Genomic DNA, 24,142 nt, shown 5'->3' on the forward strand with positions numbered 1-24,142 from the left:
ATGGGGCACATCGTGCTATAGGGAAAACCGGAATAATTTTGACCATAGCTGGGATTCTTTAACGTGCACTTATATGTAAGTACACGGGCGGTCTTGCATTTCGTGTACGACTACTATTATCTTACTTTTTCTCCCAGTTCTTACAATTTTCACTAAAATAAAAGCTCTTCTCTAGCCGCCCGATTCCATGCCGATCCCATTAAGTGGGTATGCGCCACAGTCATTAACGGTATCATCGTCATAATCATGATCATCACCATAGAAGAGATGATTCGAAGTTGCCGAGAGGTGGTGGCGCAAGCCACGACGCAACAAGTCTGAGAAGACGCCTGAAGAGAAGTGGACTGTCCGTTGGCATCCGTTCATTTTGTGTAGACAACAGGTCTATAGGCGGCAGACACCAGTTATGGCCATGCAGCGAGCGCTATAGACTTCGTAAGTACCTCTCGTTATCTACGGCTGTATACCTGTGTGCTCGTTTTGACATCGTGAAAAAATGCATGCAATGCGCTACACGTTTAATCTGTCCCACCGGCGCCATGCACTGCAGTGAAGACTGTTTGCCGCGTCAGCTAATTAGAAACGAAGGCAGACTGCAAGTCCCAGAGAATGAAAAATGCGTCCCAACTCTGATTTCTGTAGTTGTCGTGGTACTAACACATATTCACGTGCTATAAGCAGTCTGCTGAGAAATTGTATGTGTTATCTCATTTTGTCAGCTGGCGGTATTATTGCATTGCAGAGTATACCGTATATATAACGGGAGCGTCGTTCATCCATCCAGCAGTAACGACAAACAGAATTACACCGCGCTGTACAAACCTATTTGGAAGTTGTACGAAATGGTTAGTCCTACTGAAGGAAAGCCTGTAGCGTCATACGAGGTACGAACGACGCGAGGAAAATGACGTAACGGTTCTTCGGTTTTCTTTTTCCTTGCATGCGTCTCGAATATCGACTGCGATATTAGGGTTGTCGGGTAAGTGCGTTAGTGATACTGAAACATAAAAGGGCCCTTCGCCAGTGAGCCTCGTGAGAATATAAGGAAAAGAAAGAACTGTTGACCGCTTGGTGTACATCGATTTCATGGTGAAAATGATGATTTTCTATGAAAATGATAAGTCTTAACGCATATACAGAGCTTCGGAAGCACGATGCTTGATGCGAGAACGAATCGTTCTCATGACTTACCTTATTCGCCACCACCCTGAACGGTAAGGTCCTACAGGCACGGCGCCATCTATTGGTGCACGGTTATATATGTGCAGTCGTTAAACTCTACTATTCGCAGTGATAATTGTTGCTCGTACCGTCGTATTTCAATATTTCGACTAACTTACTCACGAGATAGACGGATAACCGAATATGGGGATCCGTTCGGAGAGTGCGTGCGTGGTGGGAGTCGCTTGAAGTGAAGACGCCCAGAACCTATTGCAAGGCTTTATAGCTTTGTTCAGGCAGAGGCGAAGCGGATGAATGTAGTGGCACGTGCTGGTGTCTTGTTGCAGCGCCGCGTCGTCGCTTCTCGTCCGGAGTAGTGGTCGCTGGCGGGATCAAGCAGCAGTGCGGTTTCGGGACGGCTTGCGGCTTGTCTCATGGCTGCGGCCGTGTCCACGAAGGCCGCCTTGCTGCTGGCGCTCTTCTGCGCCCAGTCATGCGGGCGTCTGCGGGGCGCAGTGGATGCCGCCATCGACACCACCTTCAACGGGTGAGCACTTGTCGAATACCGCCTGGGCCATCTTCAAATTGTAGTCCCACCGAGTCAACGTTCCGCGATTAGCTGCAGAAAAATTTTGAGAAGCGTTTTATTTTTTAGGGGTGTAACCACTTCTTGTCGTTTGCCATGACTAAGAAGAAAGCTGTTCTGGCTAACGACTGCCTTCTCGCGATCGTAATCGTGTATAACACGGTGGTGCGTCCTATAGGTGCCGCCCTGAGGGACGCAAGATTGCAGCTGTATATGTAGCTTGAATATTGTATAGCAGCTATAGCTACGGATACACTGATAGTGTTGGAATGTCTGTAAAGGAAACTACACAATCAAAGTGCGTGTTTTGCGAATTTTGGATAACAGTTACAGGAGAGAGTGGATTATAAGCCTTTCTTGAGGCGTCGACATGTTTTTGTGAGGAACAGTCGCAATTGTAGCCTTGCTTGCTCTTATAGCTGAATAAGCAACGAATACCTTTTAAAATAATTTTTCAATTAGTCGCTTATGTTTCGGTTTTCAAACACATGTACTCTATTCTACGCGGAATATTGATTATTCTCACTATGCTGCGTAATGCTTCAATTCTTTCTGTTCCTTTTTTTTCTCTCCATGCAACATAATTCATTTTCACGGCGATGCTGACTGGGCTACTTTGGATGCAGGCACCACCTTCTTTCGGTGAGAATTCAGAGCAAGGCAGACCTGAAGACGCTACTCGACGTGAAAGATAACCTCGACGTAAGGACTGTGTCATTGCTCAACACTGCTGTTATAGAGATTAGGCACTTTCTTTTTAACACAAAAGTGTTTTATGCCGGGGCCCGCCAAGACTTTAATGACGTTTTTCCGTCATGGAGGTGGCGTCAAGAAATACCCATGATCAGAAGACAGTTCCGTCATCGAACCCGTGACCTCTGGGCCCATGGCAACAATGCCGGACACGGTATACACTGCGCCACGGTCAGATACTTTGTAGCCTTAAAAAATACGCCTTTTATATCTACCACAGTGGTCTTAGCGTTCTTGGTAAAGTGCAGGACCGCGGCATCCACTAATAGTTCCTTCAGCGCGTCGTTTTTGAGCGTCCGTCTCATTCGGCGCGTTTCTTGTAGGAGTATGTACAATTTTGTCAACGCCAAACACACCTCCAGGTGGTGATCTTACCACAAGCATCGGTGTCGCTGATAGCATCCACCATATCAAACATAGATTTGTGACAACCTCCAGCTTCGTTTGGATTTAACTCTGTGTTTCCCACTTACGTTCGCCCCGCGAACAGTATAGCGGCTGGCGAAAGCAAGCACACGACGCACGCTGCGTTTCCCTCTGGGTGGCCGTTCATTAACTCCAACATGCTGCGAGTAGGTGACCTTAGCTCAAGTAGGGCGTCCAATTAATCACGTTCTTCTGGCTGTCACATCGATTTCGCTGGTTCGGCTCTCACCTATGACCACAAGGGTTTGTTTAGTCAATGTTGATGAGCGTTAGTGCTCGGAATATATGTAAGACTAAGCGTCTACATGGATGATTAAGCGTCAATATATAGTTGGCACACACCAATAGGTGTTGCACAAGTTCTCTTATATGAATTCACAGTAACCATTGAACTACTTTTGTAAGGACACGTTTTACTTTCGTGGTTTACCGATTTCTATGATAAAGGGATAAAACATGTTTTTTCTCTCTTTTTTTGGGGGGGGGGGGGACGATGCAAATAGATATTGTAACGGGGCTCCCTCTAATGTAGTGATTCTTTTCACTATGGCTCTTTTTCGTGCGTCTCAATTCACTGCTATGGGCCGGCAGTTGCTTCTGAAAACGCAGGCTTGGGGATCACTCGGCCTATAGGAGCGAGAATGATTAATAGAATTGCAGTGCCACTTTTACGAGTTTCCGATCTTGGAGTTTACTACTTTCATAAAGTGAGAACTAGGATGGAGCTAGCGTAACACAGCCCAGAGTATTTAGCCCATCTCGTGACTACGCTGTGGTCTGCCGTGCACTTTCGGCCGGAAAGACCAACGATTGCTTCGGCAACGTGGGGTTACTGCACTCGCACGTTTCAGCAAAAATGATAAATGTATACGCTTTGCTGCAAACGGCTGAAGTGTTGCAATAATATTGATGGAGAACGTACAAAGAGTACTTGGCAAAGCGCCGAAACTAGCACGTCGATTAGAACACAGCGGGAACGAAGCAGTCTGAGAGTGGAAAGACGTGCAGGACAGCTTCACGGAGAAAATACATGGCGGCGTGCCCCAAGGCTCACTTTCAAGTTATTTTATTCCTAAATGGTGATTGTGACGAAACCTGAGTCTGTATAGGTTTTCAACCTGAATCGGGGTTTGACCATTTACAAAGACGTAAGATCATCACAGCGCAGTAGACTTGCTTGTCCTTTCAAAAAACATAGCCCAATGGCTCTGTAAATAAATTTTTTTTAAAGCATGAAAATAGAGAATATCTTCGAGGCGATCATGTTTTTTCCTTTTCTTTTTGGTATACAGCACTAAACAGCATTTGCACTAAGTATTACAAATTATTAGACGTTATATTGTGCTTGATGACTGATTGATTTGTGGGGTTTAACGTCCCAAAACCACCACATGATTATGAGAGACGCCGTAGTGAAGGGCTCCGGAAATTTCGACCACCTGGGGTTCTTTAACGTGCGCCCAAATCTGAGCACACGGGCCTACAACATTTCGGCCTCCATCGGAAATGCAGCCGCCGCAGCCGGGATTCGATCCCGCGACCTGCGTGTCAGCAGCCGAGTACCTTAGCCACTAGACCACCGTGGCGGGGCTTTATATCGTGCTAAGTTGAACTAGGCTTGTCCCAGGGTACCGCCGAAATGAGCGTATAACTCATGAGTAGCGACATGAGTAATCGCGACAGATTAAAATTTCTCGCGAACATTCGATATTACGTGCCTTCATTTTCCCCCTAAATGTATCTATCACCCTCAACTTGAGTGTACAACGAGGAAAGATAATGAAAGCTATATATACGTGCACATATCGTTGCTACGCCGGGTCTAGCGGGTCTCATTTTGGTGGTGTCCAACAAGTCAACATGTCAGATGAGACGCTCGTAAGAACGGCAAAGATTTATTTACATGGTTGTAATTGAGAAGTCGAAAGGAGGGGATCAAGTGAACATGAGTTCGTGCCGTTGTCAGGTGCCAGGAAGCAGATTGTCCCAGAATCTCGCGTAACTCATCAACCCATCATCATTCGTACGTCTGTCCCGTCACTATCTTGGAGAACTGCGAACTGCAGAACTGAACTGGAGAACTGCAAATATATAAAACGTCTTCCGCGTATGTAAAGCCGCGTTGTCAACCATGGGTGCATTGTCCGAAGCTTCAGCCAATATGGCGCTCGATGGTCTAGGTGCTCCACCCACGAAGGCGGGTAGAGACACCACTTGATGCACATGGACAGGGCACAGTCTAAAGGACGCCCAAAATATGGTAACGAACAAACTGCGCCAACGTTTTGCCCACGTCAAGATTTAGCGCATACCTGATAATCCTAGTTGATCTGGGTTTCTAAGAACTCTCGCGGCAAGAGGGTGATGTTCGAAAAGCCCGGCCTCGGAAATGGCCCAGTTGTCTCCTTGTTTGCCTGGAAAGCCTTGTATGAAGCCGAGTTCACGACGTCCTTTCCTTGCTAGTTCGTTCTTTTTTTAGCGCTGAACCGGTTCTGGGACGCCCTTGGTGACGCTTGACAGAGAGGAAATCAGCCCGTCTCGACGCCACATGCTTGCTTGGAATGCTTCAAAACTTTTCTTCGGGTCCGCAGCCGCGAAAAGAACTTCAATACTGATGACGGTCATAACAAAATATACCCCATAAAGGGAATGGGGCGATAGCCATCATGGCAGCTAAGTTGGTAGAGCATCGGGCACGTTATTCAAGGTCACAGGTTCGGTGACAGCCCACGGCTAGTTATCTTTCCGTCAAGTTTTCTTTCTTTGCATTTACATTACAATTACTTCTAGTACCGTCCCCTATACTTTCCTTGGCATGATTGTGTGTTAGATCTCATTAATATTGTGACTAACAAAAAAAAAGCGATTCCTTAAATGTAGTACACCTTTTTCCTTTAGTATATGTCGTATACCACCTGAGAATTTCAAGCGTGTGCGAGTATTCAGCAATTGTATGAATAATCATTTATCCCAGAAACACTGAAGTTTCAGCAAGAATTTCTCCTTACATGAGATCTTTCTGAACATCCAATCAACTCTAGATATACCTACGTCTTCGCAAAACGCAGTTTAAAATTCTTTTTTCCCCCTACACCACCGAAACTCATTTTATAGGTAATCTTGTGTTAACACTCTATTCGTTCATGAACAATGACATCCCCCTCCCCTCTTGCCTATAATCTAAAGGCACATTGAATCTTGATTCTGTGTAAGGGCTCCCAAGATAACGGGAAACGCTGGGTACACGTTTCATATTATGACTTGAATGAGTAAGAAAATGAAGATTTCAATAACGTTTTCAAGTTTATGATTAATCTACACTTTTCGAGCTTTCTTTCGCTAAATATATAAAACTGCTGCTTCGTTCAGTTAGGGACACCAGTAACGCATTTCTGTTTCGTAAAGCACATCTTAGCATGAATAAGGACTGATGTTTGGTAATTAATCCCATAACTAAGCTGCACGCTTCAACTTACGTACGCGAAAGCCTTGTACCGTCTCCCCCTCCCTCTTCCCCCCTTCCTCACAAAAAAAAAAAAAACTTTTTTATAACGTTTTTTCAGCGCATCGTCTGGCTTTTACAGATTCGCTCGGAAGGTTTCGCATTCGTTCGAGTGCTAGCGCAACGCAAGCATCGTGTCGCTGCGGGTCTTGATAGCGAAGAAACAGTGTGTTGAAGCACAAAAAGTTTGACTGCGAACGTTGCGTAGACTGCGTTCTTCTTGATTATCACTGCTTATAGTGTGTCAGTAATGTCATCTTCCTCGCAAAACAGCTAGACTTTTGGAGCCACGCCATTAGAGAGGGTCACACTGGACTGGTGAGGGTGCCCCCGGAGAGCTTGAGTGAAATCGTGGACGTTATGGAGTCTGCCGGCATACAATACCACGTCAACTCGGACAACTTGCAAAGGTTCGTGAAGTCATTGTTTACTATCGTTTTTACCGTTTTTTAAAATTTTTTGTACCTCTAGGTCTCTTTAAAGTTTGCATTTGTTTCAAAAATTGCTCATCCGCATCCATTTTGCTGTATTATTCTCCTAGAGTTCGCGACATGAAAAGCGAACGGTTCACAGAGTTTTGTAACTCTCAATCAAAAAAAAAAAAAGGCAAAAGGTCGTTTGTGGTGTCGCTCAAAATTAAGGGAACAGGTTCAGTACGTGTCGTCAATTACTGTTGATAGTTTTGATGGCCAAGTTTTCAGCGCATAACTTTTAAGTGCATAAAGGAGCCGCAGGCACGCATTGCGTTTTTTTCCTCAATCTGTGGGAGCTCGCGTGGACAGTTATGTCTGCTGTTTGCCACATCCTGCTTTGTGGTTATTTGTGTAACACTGTAGTCGTTATTATTGATGACTTCTGACATTATAGAATGTTATAGTTTTGGCACAAAAAGCACATTATATGAAAATACCACCCAATTTCCCCTACCATAGTGCTCTATATTACAGTTATCCATGCTTGAAACTTCGAAGAGCATGTGCTACAAGTAATAAGTTTGAAAACAACGAAAAAGCATCGCGTTCAAGTCATTGGATCACTCTAGTGTAGATGAATGTTATAAACCCATAGACGTAATGTTTCGAGGTCCTCCCTCTACCTGTCCCCTCTTTCGGTATACTTGATATCGCTATTCGTGCGAAATGTTCATACTTTTGCATACTACTAGACGTCTTATCAAGACCTAGCCCGTGAACTAAGGGGTAATGCGGATTTTTTGTGACAACAGAGAAGCAGTGTCCGCACACCGTCAATTTTTGCAAAAAAAAAAAAAAAAAAAGCAGACCATGCAAGTCACATGCACCGGAGTCGCCGCTCGCTCGGTACGACTTTGGCCTCGTAAACGTGTGCCGATCGTTTCCTGGTACACCTGCTTTAACGTTAACTTTCGTTAAGCTTTTGCTGGCCCCCGATAAAGGCTTTTACAACGGACGAAAACGACCGGTCTGTACATCATTCGTAACTGCATACACGCAGTTGCAGTAAGTTCTTCGCTCTCTCTTGCCAGTAACTCGCTACTGTGCCATTCACTTTTAGGCAGGTTCCCTGATTAAAGAACCATATTACTTTTGCAGCTTGGTGAACGAAGAGAAGCGCCTCATTGCCCCCGATGACGCGAGCGCCACTAAGGGAGAAACGGCGTCTGACCTCCTGGACTACTCGCGCTATTACAGCTATAATTCGGTAAGTCGGCAACGGTCGGGAAGCAGTGCATTTTGCGGGTGGTTGGCGCCGCTTACGAATGCGTATAATTTCCGTACCGAAGGATAGTCGGCATTTTCGTTTTCTTTTTATTCGAAACGCGAGCGAAAAAGACACCGCAGACATCGCTGGCATCATTTCGCATTGTTCGTGACCTGGCGCTCAACAGCTCAACCTCGTTGATCTATGCATCGCTGGTGTTGCGACGCATTCAAAAATGAACTATATAGCCTGACGGACTGAGCATACATATTGTGAGCTCGACAAGCGAATGACTCTTCATTCTCTTTAGATATCATCACCACCTCTACATCTTCATTATCTGAAAATATCATCGCCATTGTGATTTAGCTCGAGCCTGGCTGAATAAATTGGTTCCTCACAAGTGGTGGAGGTGCTTTTCGTTCCCTCAAGTCCTCTCGCCCGTTCTCGCTGGAGTTTCGTTCGGGTCCTCGCATACAACCCCCTGCCATGGCGTCCCAAGAAAACCCTGGCCCATCCAACGTCGCCGTCTTACTGCAGCCACCGCCACCCGCTCCGCCCAACAACATTCGCCTGCGTGATCCACCTGCAGCTTGTGTTTTCCGGTCTCCGAGGCGATGATGTCGAAGACTGCATCAAGAACTACGACCTCGTCAGCGATTTTAACAGGTGGGACAATCCACAGATGTTGCGCAGCGTTCCCATTTTACTTGCGTGATGTTGCGAAAACTTGGTTCTGGAACCACCACTCAGATCTTCCCGACTGGGACACTTTCGAGCAGCAAATTTGTCGAATATTTGGTGCCCCTACAGTTCGCACTGAGGCAGCAAAGAAGAAGCTCGCTGAACGCACGCAGCTGCCGGGTGAATGTAACACCTCTTATATTGAGAATGTCCTTGCACTGTGCAAGCGCGTTAACACCGGCATGGCTCAGAACAACCAAATACGCCACATTATTAAAAGCATTAACACCGTCGCCTTTAACGCCCTCGCCACGCAAAATCCTGCCACCACCCAGGACGTGATAACCATCTGTCAGCGACTTGACGAGCTTCAGTCTCTTCACCCCTGCTACGATGCCACCGACGTCCGTTTGCCTGCACCCCTCGACTTGCGTGCGCTTATTCGCGACATCGTTTGTGAAGAGCTGCACGGGCGCTGCTCTTCCTGCGCTGCGCAAGTTACTCTCCCTCCTGAAAAAGATAGCTTGCGAGACCTGATTAAACAAGAGATCGCGTCCGCATCGCGTTCGACGTGTTCCAACGGTCCCTGCGTGCGCCAGATGCGCACGTACGCCCTAAGTTGCCGCGCTCTCTGCCGCACCCACCGTTTCTGTGCCTACACCAGCAGACCATACGCCTGTGGCTTCGTTGTCACCGCCAGTGCGTGCACCGCCTTACTACGTACCTCAGCGCCCACCTCGACCAATCTGTTACTACTGCAGCTATCGAGGACATATCGCTCGGTTTTGTTGAAGGCGCCGACAAGATGAGTAACGCGGCTACGCTCCTGACGAACATCGAAGCTTCCGTCCGGCCATGAACTACCTACGGCCACCCTCCCGATCGTCGTATTACCGTTCACCGTCTCCTACCTACCATACTGACATGCCTGGGAATTCCCGTACGTCTCACCGCAGGTCGCCTTCGCCAGGTCGCCGTTCAGTGTCGCCTCTGTGGCCCGCCTCCCATTCCACGAACGCCCACGCGGAAAACTCCCCAATGAAGTTTTAGGAGGAGAAACTGCATCCACCGGACAGCTAACAATTCCTCCAGAGCGTCCATCGAATTTGATAGTAGTGTTTGTAGAAGGTGTACGCGTTGAGGCTCTTGTAGACACTGGCGCTGCCGTTTCGATTATTCGTGCTGATTTTTGTTCCCGCCTTCGAAAAGTCACCACGACTTATATGGCGGCCCTCCTCTCTGTGCGGCGACCAACGCTCTCATTCGTCCACTTGCACAGTGTACCGTTCGTGTCTGCATCGAAGGCATTCGTCATCACATCGTTTTCGCGCTATTTCGTGAGTGCACCCACGCTCTCATTCTGGGGTGGGATTTCTTGTCTTCTGCGTCTGCCTTCATATCTTGTCATCAGCGCCTCCTGCATCTAAATGCCACTGACTCTTCCCCGCTTGAACACGATGGACGCATCCGCCTTGTCACCACGTCAGATTATGTACTTCGGCCTTACATCGAAGAAATTATAAGTGTTAATTGCACCGACATTGTGGATGACGACGTACTAATCTCCCTTACGGCCATACCCTACGTAGGGGCATTGTGATCACACCAGGGCTTATTCGATTCTTCGATGGCTCTGCGTACCTAACCACCATAAATCAAACGCACGAGTGTGTACTGCTCCCCTGTGGCTCAACAGTAGCTTGCGTAGTCGACAGTGAGCCTGTTGTGATTGTTACTCTTCCGAACAACAACCACAACGATGTCCCAAAGTCACAATCACTGCCATTCAATGCCTGTTCCACACCTGTGTCGGCAACCGTAAACACTGGCTTAACACTTCATCAAACTGAAGATTTGCTCGCCCTGTTGAATAGACACCGATCTCTATTTGACGTGAACTCGCCCGCCCTCAGCATGACTACCACCGCTACTCACAGAATCCACACTGACAGCTCTCATATTGTACACCGGCGTCCATATCGCGTGTCTCAGGCAGAACGCAAGATCACCGAGGAAAACGTCTCAGACATGCTACGACGCAACATCATACGTCCTTCCTCGAGTCCCTGGTCATCCCCAGTTGTTCTCGTTCAAACGAAAGATGGGACAGTGCGTGCGTCGATTACCATGCGCTAAACAAAATAACGCGCAAGGATATTTATCCTCTGCCTCGGATCGACGACGCACTGGATTCATTACAGGGCGCAGAGTATTTTTCTAGCCTCGACCTTAGGTCAGGCTACTGGCAGACACCAATGTCGGAGTCTGATAAAGAGAAGACCGCCTTTTCAACGCCAGATGGGTTGTACGAGTTCAATGTGATGCCTTTTGGACTCTGTAATGCGCCCGCCACCTTCGAACGCATGATAGATGGCGTATTGCGTGGTTTGAAATGGAAAACATGTCTGTGCTATCTCGATGACATAGTAGTGTTTTCATCCACGTTCTCGCAACATCTGCAACGTCTTGACGAAGTCCTCACATGCCTTGCAAAAGCCGGTCTACAGCTTAACACCAAGAAATGTACCTTTGCTAGCAAGACAATCAAGGTTCTCGGCCACCTTGTCAGCAAAGAAGGAATTCGGCCCAACCCCGAGGAGCTTGCCGCTGTCCTCGATTTTCCTCGTCCACTACGTCAAAAGGACCTGCGCAGCTTTCTTGGGTTATCTTCTTACTTCCGGCGCTTCATACGTGGTTTCGCGGAACTTGCGTCTCCGCTCCATCAACTCCTCGCAAGGAACGTCCCCTTCATTTGGTCCGAAGACTGCGAAAGCGCTTTCACGACATTGAAGCAAGCCCTCACGTCGGATCCGGTACTGTGCCACTTTGATTCCACTGCACCCACCATCCTTCACACCGACGCAAGTAGTCATGGTCTAGGTGCGGTACTCTAGCAGCGTGAGAAAAACTCACGCGAACGCGTCATTGCTTACGCAAGTCGCGCTCTTACCACTCCAGAAAAGAACTGCATTATCACCGAGCAGGAGTGCCTTGCTGTTGTTCAGGCAGTGCAAAGATTCCGACCATATCTTCACGGCCGTCATTTTACCGTCGTTATCGACCATAACGCCCTATGCTGGCTTTCATTGCTGAAATACTTATCGGGTCCCCTCGGTCGCTGGGCGCTTCGCTTGCAGCAGATTGATTTCGATGTCGCCTACAGATCTGGGAAGAAGCATCAAGATGCTGATGATCTATCGCGCTGTCCTTTGCCCAGCGGAAGCCACTCACTATCGATACTCTAAAACAACAGCACCTCTCCAATCGCAGCGCTAAGTTCATCACCTGCTACCCTATCCGTCCTTGTTTCACAACAACGTGTCGACCCATACTGCCGCACCATTGTTGACTGGTTGACCGGCTCTACAACTTCTCTAAACGCCATACTCCGTCGACAACTTAAACAACTTAAGCTTGTCGGTGGTGCTTTATACCGCTACATTTACCTCATCGATGGCAACAAGTGGGTACCAGTCATCCCACGTTCTCTGCAACGTGAAGTTCTGGAAGCCTTTCATGATAATTCAACCGCCGCTCATCTAGGCTATCGCAAGACTTACGACAAAAGCCGAAGTCGTTGTTTTTGCCCAGGCCTCTCTTCAGTCGTCGCTAAGTACGTTGCCTCATGTGTCCATTGCCAATTAATGGCGAAAATGACCGACAACTGCTCCGGCTCGCTTAATGCAACCTCTTCCTTGTCCCGCCTTGCCTTTTGAAGTCGTTGGAATCGACTTGTATGGCCCTCTTTTTATATAATCTAATGGGAATCGCTGGATTGTCACCGCCGTCGACCACCTTACCCGCTACGCAGAAACAGCTTCTATACCATCTGGGACTGCCACTGAGGTCGCCCATTTCTTTCTTCACCACATCTTTTTGCATCATGGAGCTCCACGCATTCTCCTGAGTGATCGTGGCAAAGTCTTTCTTCCATTGTCGAGCAAGTTTTGCGTGCCTCGAACACTGCTCACAAGACCACTTCTAGCTACCACCCGCAGACCAACGAATTGACTGAACAGTTTCATTGGACCCTATCGGGCGTGATTGCCATGTACATTCACCCCAACCACACGAACTGGGATGCGATTCTACCCTTCGTGCCATTCGCCTATAATACGGCTGCTCAACGCACTACCGGCTTTTCTCCATTTGTTCGCGTATGGTCGCTCGCCGAGTTTCGCTCTGGATGTCTCTTTTCTTTCGGCCCCTGCACCCTCAACGGCTCCTTCATCTGAAGAATTTTTATCTCGTCTCGCACACTGCCGTCACCAGGCCCGTATTAACACCGGCCTCTCTCAAGACACTCGAAAATCTCGCTACGACTCGTCTCGCCGTGTTGTGAGTTTTTCCCCTGGTGACGAAGTTCTTCTATGGACTCCACTACGCGTCCCCGGCTTATGCGACCAATTCATCAGTCGCTTCATTGGGCCGTACACGGTGGTCGAACAGACATCTCCTGTCAATTACCGCGTTTCTCCTCTTAGCGCTAATCCTGATCATTGTCGCCGAGGAACAGAGATAGTGCACGTATCTCGTTTAAAGCCTTATGCGCGACGCATTTCATAATACTGTCAAGCGACCAGGCAGGCGGCCGCTTTCACCGCGCGGGGGAACTAAGGTGAGCGCGACAAGTGAATGACTCTTCATTCTCTTTAGATATCATCATCACCTGTACATCTTCATCATCTGAAAATATCATCACCAGTGTGATTTAGCTCGAGCTTGGCTGAATGAACTGGTTCCTCACAATATAAAGAACTTTATTCGTGCCCGGATGGACACGACTAAAAGAGGCCGCGAGACCTCCCCAGTCAAGTCGGTAGTTCTTCCCATGTCAGAACCGGGAAAAGATTACTCTCGGCGACGACACGAGCTCTCTGGATGTCCTGGAGTTAATAGGTAAGGTCCAAGCAGCGCAGTCACTCATCCCAGGTTGCTACATCGTGTAGACTAGAGCTCACGTTAAATGGACATAGTGAGAGCTATATGGTTGAAGAAAGAGGTTTCGTGCAATCCGCTGTATATGCTGAGTCATACGTGCATCTACGCATCAACGTCCCACACATGAGCCACATGTCCACGTCCTGCACGAACACAAATGCTTGTGTGGCGAGATCATCCGGTCATCTACGATATGAATTTGCGTTATACCGCATGCATTGAGCACTTGCACGTGTGCCAATAGCTGGAAGAGCTAGTGGTACGATGATCACATCTTTTTTTTTTCTGATATGCAAGTACACGAATGAATAGTCCTGTGATGACCTTTTCACTCGAGGCTTCCCGGGCGCCGCCATAATCCTCTCTGGACTGCTGATAGTGCGCGTGACTCCCCCCCCCCCCCCCCCCCCCAATGCACTGCCGAGGCTGTGACGTCGGTTTTTGTACTCTCGTGCAAGAAAGAAGGAAATCATGTTCTCCGCAAAAAGGGCTATATAAAGGAACTTTGGACCCTTCGTACGAAAATACGGTTCGCATTTGAGATTTTGGCGCAGCTGTGCAGTGTGCAGTAGGTACAGTCATGTTTTTTTGTTTGCCCGCATAGTGAACATTACCACAGCCGGCGCGGCGCACGTATGTCGCCATGTTTAACGCAACACAACTGTGTCGAACCTTTAGCTCCGTTATTCTACTCAAAATAGAACTTGTATGCGCGTTGCTTACTTCGTAGCTGGAAGCATGGAGCACGAACCATTGTGTCGCAATTGTTTTCGTTCGACGAAACCAATATTTACACCAGTACGACTTTAAATTCACTATCTGAAAAGTGCATATATGCAATAGCGGTTCACCGGTGCAACGTGGACCTATCTCTATCTTACAGCATTACACCATATTAAGTGAGCTTTAGAGGACCAGACATATTTGTTTTATTAATTATACATATTGACTGGTCTTAGAATAGGATGAAGTAAGCGAACGAGCGCAACTTCAAGAAAGCATCTTTCTCATACAGCATCTGAATGGTGCACAACACATACGGTGTTCTATAGAGGCTACGGCACTCGGTTGCTGACCCGCAGGTTGTGGGATCGAATCCCGGCTGCGGCGGCTGCATTTCCGATGGAGGCGAAAATGCTTGAGGCACGTGTGCTTAGATTTAGGTGCACGTTAAAAAACACCAGGTGGTCGAAATTTACGGTGGCCCTCTATCTACCATAAAGATATGGTTATTATTATTATTATTATTATTATTATTATTATTATTATTATTATTATTATTATTATTATTATTATTATTATTATTATTATTATTATTATTATTAAACTATGCACGACCAATGATGCGGCGTGTCACGCGGTGCAATGCAAGTAGACGTTTTTCTGGTTTAGTAGTTAACTTGTAAAACGTAGCTACATGTTTGCTTCAGATGTTGGTTCGCAGTTTGGTTTGTCATATATATGCAATCTTACTTTTATAATTGCTTATATTGTTTCTTTGCAGGTAACGAAGGCGTTGCTGGGATTTGCGAAAGTCCACAGCTTTTTTCAAACACAAGTGATTGGGCAAACTCACGATGACAACGACATCATCGCCGTAAAGGTATGCTTTTCTAATGCGATGTCATTGTTGTTTACTCTGTCAAGAGAAGTTTGTAAATATGAATGCAATATATAATGGCCATGCATGGACATTTCCCTATCTAGCCGAAACGCCGGTTTTATGTAGCATGAACTCCTGTCAGTGTTTTGTTTGTATATGAAAGTGCTTCTGTATATTTTGAATATCGCCACTTAAAACATAATTGCGCGTCGAAAATGTGGTAGTCCGGTTAGGACTTTGAATTTTGAATGTGTGACAGAGTAAAAAAGCTCTGAACACGGCACGCAGAACAAGAGGTCACATGATGCTGCGCTGACTATCAACTGAGAGTTTAACTGCGTGGAAAGAATTCTACAATGCTATTTTGCTGTTGCGCAGTGTCATCGCTTGCTGACGACTATTGGTAATGCTATGCGTACATGATCCTCAGTATAGATATTATATGGGATTTACCTTGATACCTTATCTACCAAAAACACAACTTTCTTCACTTCGTATTCGTGACGTTTTCTTGGCAGTGTGTAAAACATTAGTTCGATATTGACTTCTCTCTCGCGTGTTAAATAGAATAAGTGTACTTTGAACATTCTAACTGTCGATTCCTCGGAAAAACTTATATGCGAATAGGAACCGCAACTCAGTGCAGGAAACTTAGGACACATAGGCAAAGGAACGGACACCACAAAGTGCCGCGTGTTATTTCGAAAGTCAATCTTCGTTTTCTTAGCTGTTTTATCATAAAAAAAAAGCTACTATAGACATGTAACCTCGGTTCTTTTGTGATGATGACAGCAATTTTTATTACATCGAAAGCTATTATGAGATCAGAACACAGGTCATGTGCGTCGCCGTAGTTGTCCGCCGCCACCGCTGGTTTCCGTAACCAATATCGCAAGAAATAAGACAAAAAAACTCAGCAAGTAAAAAAAAAAACATACGATAATAATAATGACACAATAAGATTCAAACAGGAGTCCGCTGTGTGCCAGCCCAATATTCTACCACTGAGCCATACCGGCGCTTCATACGCATATATATATACCAAAACTTGCCTTAGACAGCTTTGATGTGGGGAAAGAAATCGTGCTAATATCAGTAATAAAGCGTTTTAGAACACCAATGGAACAACCAGGTGTTACGCAATGTGAATTGCGTAGACTGGGTTGTCCAATCATCTTACCCATCACAAAAGAATGTTTTTGTTCACTTATTAACTGTGGCGCATACCTACTTAATTCTTCGTCGTCGTCAGCCACTGCATAAAAATATTGCACAGTATTCCTAGCAAGTGTGTAGCGGATACCACGCTTATCCGAAGAATTACGAAGGATAGCACAGCTTACTACACAAAAAATATGACTATTTATGGTGTAATGGGTAGCAACTGTGCTTGCAGCAGTTACTCAAAGAGTGTTAAGAAGAGGCTATGAAAGGCCTCTCTTAGAGTTTTCGCTGTAACATTGCTGCGCGTTCCGCATAGGCGTGGCGTTTTTTTTTCATGTTTTTGAGCAATTTTCTGTATTTTTTTGACAGAACTTTTTTTTTTACGAAAAATATGCGGAACATAGATGCCCGGTGTTGTGCGCTCTTTGAAGCGTATCATGTTTTCTTGTCCCGTCCTGTAATATAGGAGGGCAAAACGCTCATTTAGTTTTCATTTTTTTTTTCTGTGTAAAGGTAGCCAGTGAAGGTGACCTTCCCATTGTTCTCATCGACTGCGGTGTTCATGCCAGGGAGTGGATCACCATCTCCGCTTGCATGTACATCATCAACGAGGTGAGTGCGCTGCACTCTGGTGGCCAGATCTGTTTGTTTTCTTGCGTGGAGTGGCGCGGCGTCCCCACCGCAACCGAGGTATTTGAGCCGTGGCGTCACGGGTGAAGATAGACGCTCAATGCATTTCAATGGAGGATGTGGGCAACGTTTATTGTGACCATCTCTTTTTTCATAACGTGTTCTTGTAGCGAGGGCTTCAGCTTTGGTTTACCAGGTGTCGTAACAGTCGGAGTGCGCACCTTTCCTTTCTTTTTTTTTTCTCTCTCTCTGAACACCCTCTTGCAGAGGCGAATGCACTGTCTGGATTCTCCCACTATAGGAGGCGTTGGACTTCGTTGGAGCCAGTGTAAAACTCATAAATATACTCCTAAAGATCGCTTTTCCCAAGTAAAAACCACTCATCCGAAAACTAACGGTAACTTATTGCTTTGGGTATAGCGATACCACTCGTGATTCGCCGAGAGCACCGTGCGCAACTGCAGTCCAGTACAAATCTGTGTGAGCGACAAAGATGAGAAAAATAGCTATTCGTTGAATAATACCGTTGGTTGTATATATACAAAACTTATTAGTCTGTCGGAAAGGAAAATACAGTTAGAGAAATGTCTCCATAACCCAGGGATTCCGCAGGACGTATTTATCATAATCAGCGTGCATGTGCTTCGAGTTGTAGATCGATTTTCTCTCGTGCTGCCGATTGCTAGCCTCTTCGTTATCTCGATGGGTAGAGCGGCTGAAGTGGATTGGTCCGGGTCCCATCCCAGTACCAGGACAAATTTCACTTGCTGAGAAATCCGTATGGATTTCCTTGTATCGCTTCCCTACAAGCGGATAGGGGCCAGTGTACCCGTTCGCAATTGTTCTCTTCATTGGCAGAGTTCACCGACGACGCCATACCGTAGCATGCGGGGTTCACTTCGGCCAGTGCAAGGGGTACGCGTCGCGCGTCCTTTCATTCGCACGTTTCGCGTCATTTAAACCAGAAGACGCCAAGTTAAGCAATACCTGCAGCATTTCGAACCACAGAATGGAAGACAACCCTTGTTATCGATTGATCTTTGAACGCAGCAAATCATTTTCTTACAAAAAATGCTCTGTAAATATGTCACCAGTGAAGAAATTCCTTTTCGTTGCAGCTTGTCAGTCGCCATCAGGAGCGAACCACAGACGTCTCTGAGATATTCAACTACGAGTGGCGAGTGATCCCCTGCCTCAATCCTGACGGGTACGAGTTCTCGAGGAAATCGGTGCGTACACTTTGCCGAACGTAGACGTGCCGTAAAAATAAGGCAGTATTACATATCTCTAATTCTTCCAGTGAGTGCAATAAACGGGCGTGACATCTTATACATTTTCGCTCACGTAACTGAGCCTTGTCTTGCAAATGTCATTGCGCGTGCCTCTAATCTTCGTTCGAGTTTGTACGCGAAAACGGAATTACCCCGATCGAGTACAATGAATTACTTACAGCGTACGAAGCTTACTACAGTAGGATTAGTTACGTTAGATTTAATGGCGCTAAAAAACAAGGCTATGATGCGCAAGCAAGGTTCTACGGTATGTAGAGTATGTTATAACTCGGTGGAGCAAAATTTCATGTGATGAAGTTCTCAGCCACAGCTCCTAAAGCTGCTATACAGTTACGGTAATTGAGTGTCACGTTGAATAGAGAAATAATGCGAAGTATGCGTTGCTGGCTTATTTGCTTCTGTCATGCAGAACAGGATGTGGAGAAAGAATCGCTCCGTTCAATACTCGTCCAACGGCACGAAGTGTTACGGCACTGACATCAACCGTAACTTCGACGTGTCGTTCTGCAGTAAGTCTTCAAGACGTTTTTTTTCTTCTGCGCTTGCTTTTTCTTATTTTTTGTTGCTATGCTCAAGTGTAAAACATGTGGGATACGTGAAAAACAATGAAGTTTCTTGAACGCTAGCCTGCTTCTTTTTCTATAGGTGGTATGTGGCATGAAATGGCTTGAGGCTTGTGTACTTATAGGTCTATAGGTGTACTTTTTGAAGAACCCCAGGTGGTTGAAATTTTTGGAGCCCTTCACTACGGCGTGCCTCATAGTGGCATCGCGGTTTCGGCCTGTCGAATTCCCAGATTATCATAACGATGTCTCTCGTGATTGTCTTCTACTACTTTGCGAGGAAACACTCTCCCGTTGGCCACAATAAAGCTGAGGTGAGTGTATATCACGCATGCAGTTCTCGTCGCAGTATTATGCGTACACGTCGCGCAGGCACGCCCGAGGAGGCGGATCCCTGCAAGGAGACCTTCTGTGGAAAGGCGCCCTTCTCGGAGCCGGAGTCGCACGCCTTCCGGGAATACGTGTCTGAATTCCGGAACAGGATAGCCTTCTACTTCAGCTTCCACGCTTTCGGAGACCTCTGGCTTATCCCGTACAGCTTCCGCTCCGAGAGGCCGCCGGACTACGACGAACTGGTAAGCGTACTGACCGCGCACCTGTCCTTGCTGGCTTTGTTGCCGGCATGCCCTCAGAGCCGCCCCGCGTCGTGGCACGAATGCGCCGAGCTAAAAAGACGCCGTGCCCGCTAATTGTTTTCATTTACAGCCGACCAGAGCACGCTGTTAGTAATCACGTGTGCATATCCAATTGACGCAGTTTCCTAACCACTATACCAATGCAACAGCTTATGGCTCGCCCAATTACTTTATATTTGAAGTGTCCATAACAGGTTCTAGTTGTGCGACGGTCAGTGTGGGTCGATTGATCGGGTGGATAGAAATTGACGTGAAACGACATGAAATCAACACTCAGATACAAGGGAAGCAGGTTGAGGTGCTTGTCTTCTGTCTTACATATTCACATAAATATTTCGGGCCATGCCGTTATTTTGACTTGATACGGAAAAAAAAAAACTGACAAGTTCTATCAAAATGTGCTATTTCTTGTTTTCAAACGTTAGGCTTACAAATCACTTGCTCACTACTTTAATAACGTTGCTGTGTTAGACTTCATTATAATCGGTGTGTACTATTTAGGCAATATTTGTCATGGTATTTATTCGTGGAGCTCATATACAAATAATTTTTATTGCCTTGAGTCAGTGTTAAAGCCTCGAGTTTATCTACCACTTGGTTTTCTGTTTTTTTTTTAGAGCCACGTTTCATGTCATTTTTTTTATGATCTCTCGAAACACGACACAACGGTCCCACTTCAGCTATACTTGCCATCGTGTCTTTCCAGATGGCGAGGGCAAATCGAGCAGTCTCGGCAATACAAGAGGTTAGCGGCACCCGCTACAAAACTGGATCCATATCTTCCTTACTTTGTGAGTATACGGTCGTATATCATGCATTACTGAACCTTGCTGAGCTTACCTAGCGCATCGTGGAGATTACTATGAAAAGTACAGATTATCATTAGAAGCCGCTAAGGACCAATAAAGTCTGCCTAGATTAAAACATGGCTGCCAACATCGCATTTGTGCATGGCTACATACAGATGTTTAAGTTGTACAGGTGTTTCCCACCACAGTTTTTCTTATTAGGACTCAGTCGAACGTTATGAAAAACACTTTTCAAGAGGTAACTAAATTGTGCATAAGTGGTTTTATTAATATCAAAGTGAGTGTGTTATCCGAGTTCTGATGGAAGAAAATAAAAATGTATTTCGACAGAGAGTTGCATACAGTTGCAAAGCCGTTCACGTTTATTCAACTATACATATTGGCCTTACCCGAGTCGAGGTGGCTCGTGTGTGCATTCTTGCATGAAATTTACTACTAATGCATCATTATCATCATAACCGCCACCACCACTTTACACACTTTACACTCCAAGCTTCCCAAAGACATGTAAGGTACGAAATGCTTCAGAAGTGTTGTGTCTCGGCTGAGTTGGTCATCCATGAACTTAGCTTGTATTGGCGCGGTACTTATATAAAGAAAGGTGACACAGACGATTAGCGCCTACATTTCTTTACGTCTTTGTCGTCTTTTCTTCTCATATATACCGCGCTGATACAATCCAAGTACAAAACGTTTCATTTTTTTTTCATGCTACACTTTCCTGGTGGCGTAACAACCAGTGTGCCTGTTCTTTAGTTAATTTGAAAGGCCCTCGGCAAACTATCATAGGCCTTGAAAACGAGCGTTTGTTTGACGCCGCGTCTCCAACTTCGCTGTATATATATAGATAGATAGATATGTGGGGTTTAACGTCCCAAAACCACTATATGATTATGAGAGACGCCGTAGTGGAGGGCTCCGGAAATTTAGACCACCTGGGGTTCTTTAACCGCTGTATATATATAGGTGTCGCAGAAAATTTATGAACAGTTTCACACGTACGCAGACATCGCTCCGGGCACTGCGGTCGACTGGATGTACGTCAAAAAGGGTGTCCGAATGAGCTTCACCATTGAGATTTCTTCGGAGAAGAATGGATTTTTCCTTAACCAAAGCAACGTCATCGACGTCCCGAAGCAAGCGTGGGTTGGCGTGGTAGCTACCATTCAATAGCAATAAAAGAAATTCCGAGTAATTTGTGTGCCTGCGAAAAGCGCATACTGTACCTTATTACGATATACTGCGCCGATGGGTCATGAGGACAACTACCCTGCTGATAAACACTGTAAATGCAAGACGCAATGATCAGCAGAAATAAAAAGTTGCTAAGAAAAGGTATGGCGTATATGTGACCAGCTGTTGACCAGCAGTCATCAGTGTTTTGAATGTTGGTGTGTTGTGCATGTTGTGCGGATATCCGTTTTGTACACGCGAGGTGTGCAGTCTTGCTGAGCCGACATACTCACTGTTACATTTTTGAAAACTCTCGGCAATTTTATTTTCAACAGCGAAGCTGATTGTGATGCATACTGTGTTCGTCGTATCATGATTCATAAGCGGGTGAATTCAAGAAAAAAATTGGGTGAAGTTCCACTACTCCGGTTACTCCCCACTGGTCCACTAAAAAAGAAGGCCGCAGTTCGCCGAACAGCGGGAGGCAACGGCGGTCGCGAACAAAGAAGCAATGGAAGGCCTGCACCAACGACGATGTTACCATAGATCTACGAGAGGTACACACGCTTGGTTTGAGCGCGAGTTTGTCACATCTATTTTGTGTCGAAGTGTATTTGTGGTGTGAAAGCATTGTTACAGCCCGAGTTCCGGTCTCTAAAGGGCTTGGACGTCCGTGTCGTGTGTGTGATTGTGTGTGGTTCAGATCGAACATCTCTGCGCCTAGAATCACCGTAGAAACAATTTCTAGCATCACCTTCATGAATCCTAGCAACGGTCTACAAACAGCCCCCAACACCCATAGCTAAGGCCTAGAAACGACCTCCAAGCAACCTGATGAGTCTTCATAACCTTCCAGTTTTTGCTGTAGCTTACGCCACTTAATGCAAGCTTCGCCACCTTTTACTTCTTTTTCTTTAATTCTAGGAAAAAAAAGTACTTCAACTCTTCGCAGAAATTCATGCACTCAGTTATCGTAAAACTCTGAGGAAGTAGTATAACAACAGCTGGAAGTGCGCTTTTTAACTCTTGCAGGAGTGTATGTGTACTTCATTCCAGACGCACCACTTCATTGTGGCTACAGAGCTTGTTCACATCGTTCAGCCGGAGTACCAGAACTCCGTGAGAGAAAGTAAGCCTACTCTGTGCAGCAGAGCATTCCTAGCACTTGTGAATATAGAGTTGTATGGGACAAGCGTTCACTTCCGCGAAATGAGTCGCACTCCATTACTGGTTGGCGCCGCTGCCCGTTGCGACGCGTAACCTATCCTAATGCTGCCCGCCAGGGAAAACGCGCCACATAGCAAAAAAAAGAAAAAAAAGAAAGAGAAAAAAATAGGAGGTAGAACTTGTTAACGTAATATAGACCTTCGACTCCAGTGTGGAAAAACGAAGGGATGGTCGCCTGGGGACGCAGGTCGAGGCAGTCTGTTTGTTAGCCCCGAAGCGTGCACCTCTTGTGGCGACATTAAGGCGAATCCCTTGGATGCCTCATCAAACGAGCGAATTCACGGCGTCCCGCGTCGCCCCCCCCCCCCTCCATGTCAGCGGTGTCAGTGCGAGGAATGCAAAAAAATCACGACATGATAATAGATATGACGTCACCCTGACGTCACAGGGCGCCAGAAGATCAGTGGCCAGAATTCATGATTTCATGACATCATGGTGACATCGTACGACAGCATTGCTTGGTCAGAGGTGTGCCGCGCATAGGTGTTCCCTGGCCATGCTCTTCCGGAGGCAGTGCCAAAAAACAAAAACAAAGTAACGAGCAGAATGCCTATTTTGCACCTCTACTCCTGAATGCATTGCAAAACCACATTCGTTACAGGGAACTTTCAGAGGGGTGCGCGGTAGGTGCAATACGTAGAGTTGGAAGAAAAAAAAATGCTGAGATTACACCTTGTCGGAATCGGTTCCACGCGTAGTGGTTCTTGAGAAAGAGAAAGGAAGAGAAAAGTGAGCCCCGTTATTGTCTGCTTCAGTGAGCGACACCGCCACAGGGCTCACAAGGGATGGGGGTGAGAAGGGATAAAAAGGGTAGAAGTAAAGGTATAGAAAAGAGGAAGAAGAAGCAACAACAAACTGAGGGGATAGGAGAGACAGGAAAGATGGAAGCACGGTCACTGGAGTCCGAGGACGGGGTACACTTGCGAGAGATGGTGTCGGCGTCTGTAGATGGCATAGAGCAGGTCCAGTAGGTCAGAGCTGCACTGTCGTCGAAGGTCGTCGGCGACAGGAGGTGACGTAGGGCGAGCCCAGTCGGCCAGAGCTACGATGACGCCGAAGGTCGCGAGCGCGCGGAGCGCGCGGGCGCACAACCGGTCGGCACGAAATCCAGCGAGCGACTCCCATCGGTTCCACGCGAATCAGTCAGGCAGTAGTTCTATGTTGTGTTTTTTTTTAACTTTCCGAGCGTTACTACGTGGATCGACGTGTTTGTGATGGAAGAGTTGTGTGCACATCATGGGCTTACCAGCCACGCCGACTGCACGGATATTTACATGGTAACTTATATTCTGACGTAGTATCAGCACTCATGT

At 46.5% G+C, this 24,142-nt stretch overlaps 1 protein-coding gene and 1 long non-coding RNA gene across 2 annotated transcripts; one reads left to right on the top strand and one right to left on the bottom strand.

Annotated features, from left to right (window-relative positions):
- Nucleotides 1-1,428: 1,428 nt before the first annotated feature.
- On the bottom strand, nucleotides 1,429-5,341 carry LOC142776927 (uncharacterized). The gene is made up of 2 exons (XR_012887875.1): nucleotides 5,239-5,341; nucleotides 1,429-1,780 (listed from the first exon to the last, which is right to left on the bottom strand). It is a non-coding gene; the product is annotated as an uncharacterized LOC142776927 (long non-coding RNA).
- Nucleotides 1,582-21,763, top strand: LOC119176779 (carboxypeptidase B-like). Its single transcript, XM_075881243.1, has 11 exons — nucleotides 1,582-1,708; nucleotides 2,374-2,449; nucleotides 6,702-6,838; nucleotides 8,000-8,108; nucleotides 15,238-15,336; nucleotides 17,014-17,112; nucleotides 18,249-18,359; nucleotides 18,832-18,931; nucleotides 19,358-19,560; nucleotides 20,327-20,411; nucleotides 21,436-21,763. Exons 1-11 carry the CDS (start codon nucleotides 1,596-1,598, stop codon nucleotides 21,600-21,602), a joined length of 1,299 nt encoding a protein of 432 aa, XP_075737358.1. The 5' UTR covers nucleotides 1,582-1,595; the 3' UTR covers nucleotides 21,603-21,763.
- Nucleotides 21,764-24,142: the final 2,379 nt, after the last annotated feature.

Source organism: Rhipicephalus microplus, chromosome X, assembly GCF_043290135.1.
Source record: "Rhipicephalus microplus isolate Deutch F79 chromosome X, USDA_Rmic, whole genome shotgun sequence".
Classification (NCBI taxonomy): Eukaryota; Metazoa; Arthropoda; class Arachnida; order Ixodida; family Ixodidae; genus Rhipicephalus; species Rhipicephalus microplus.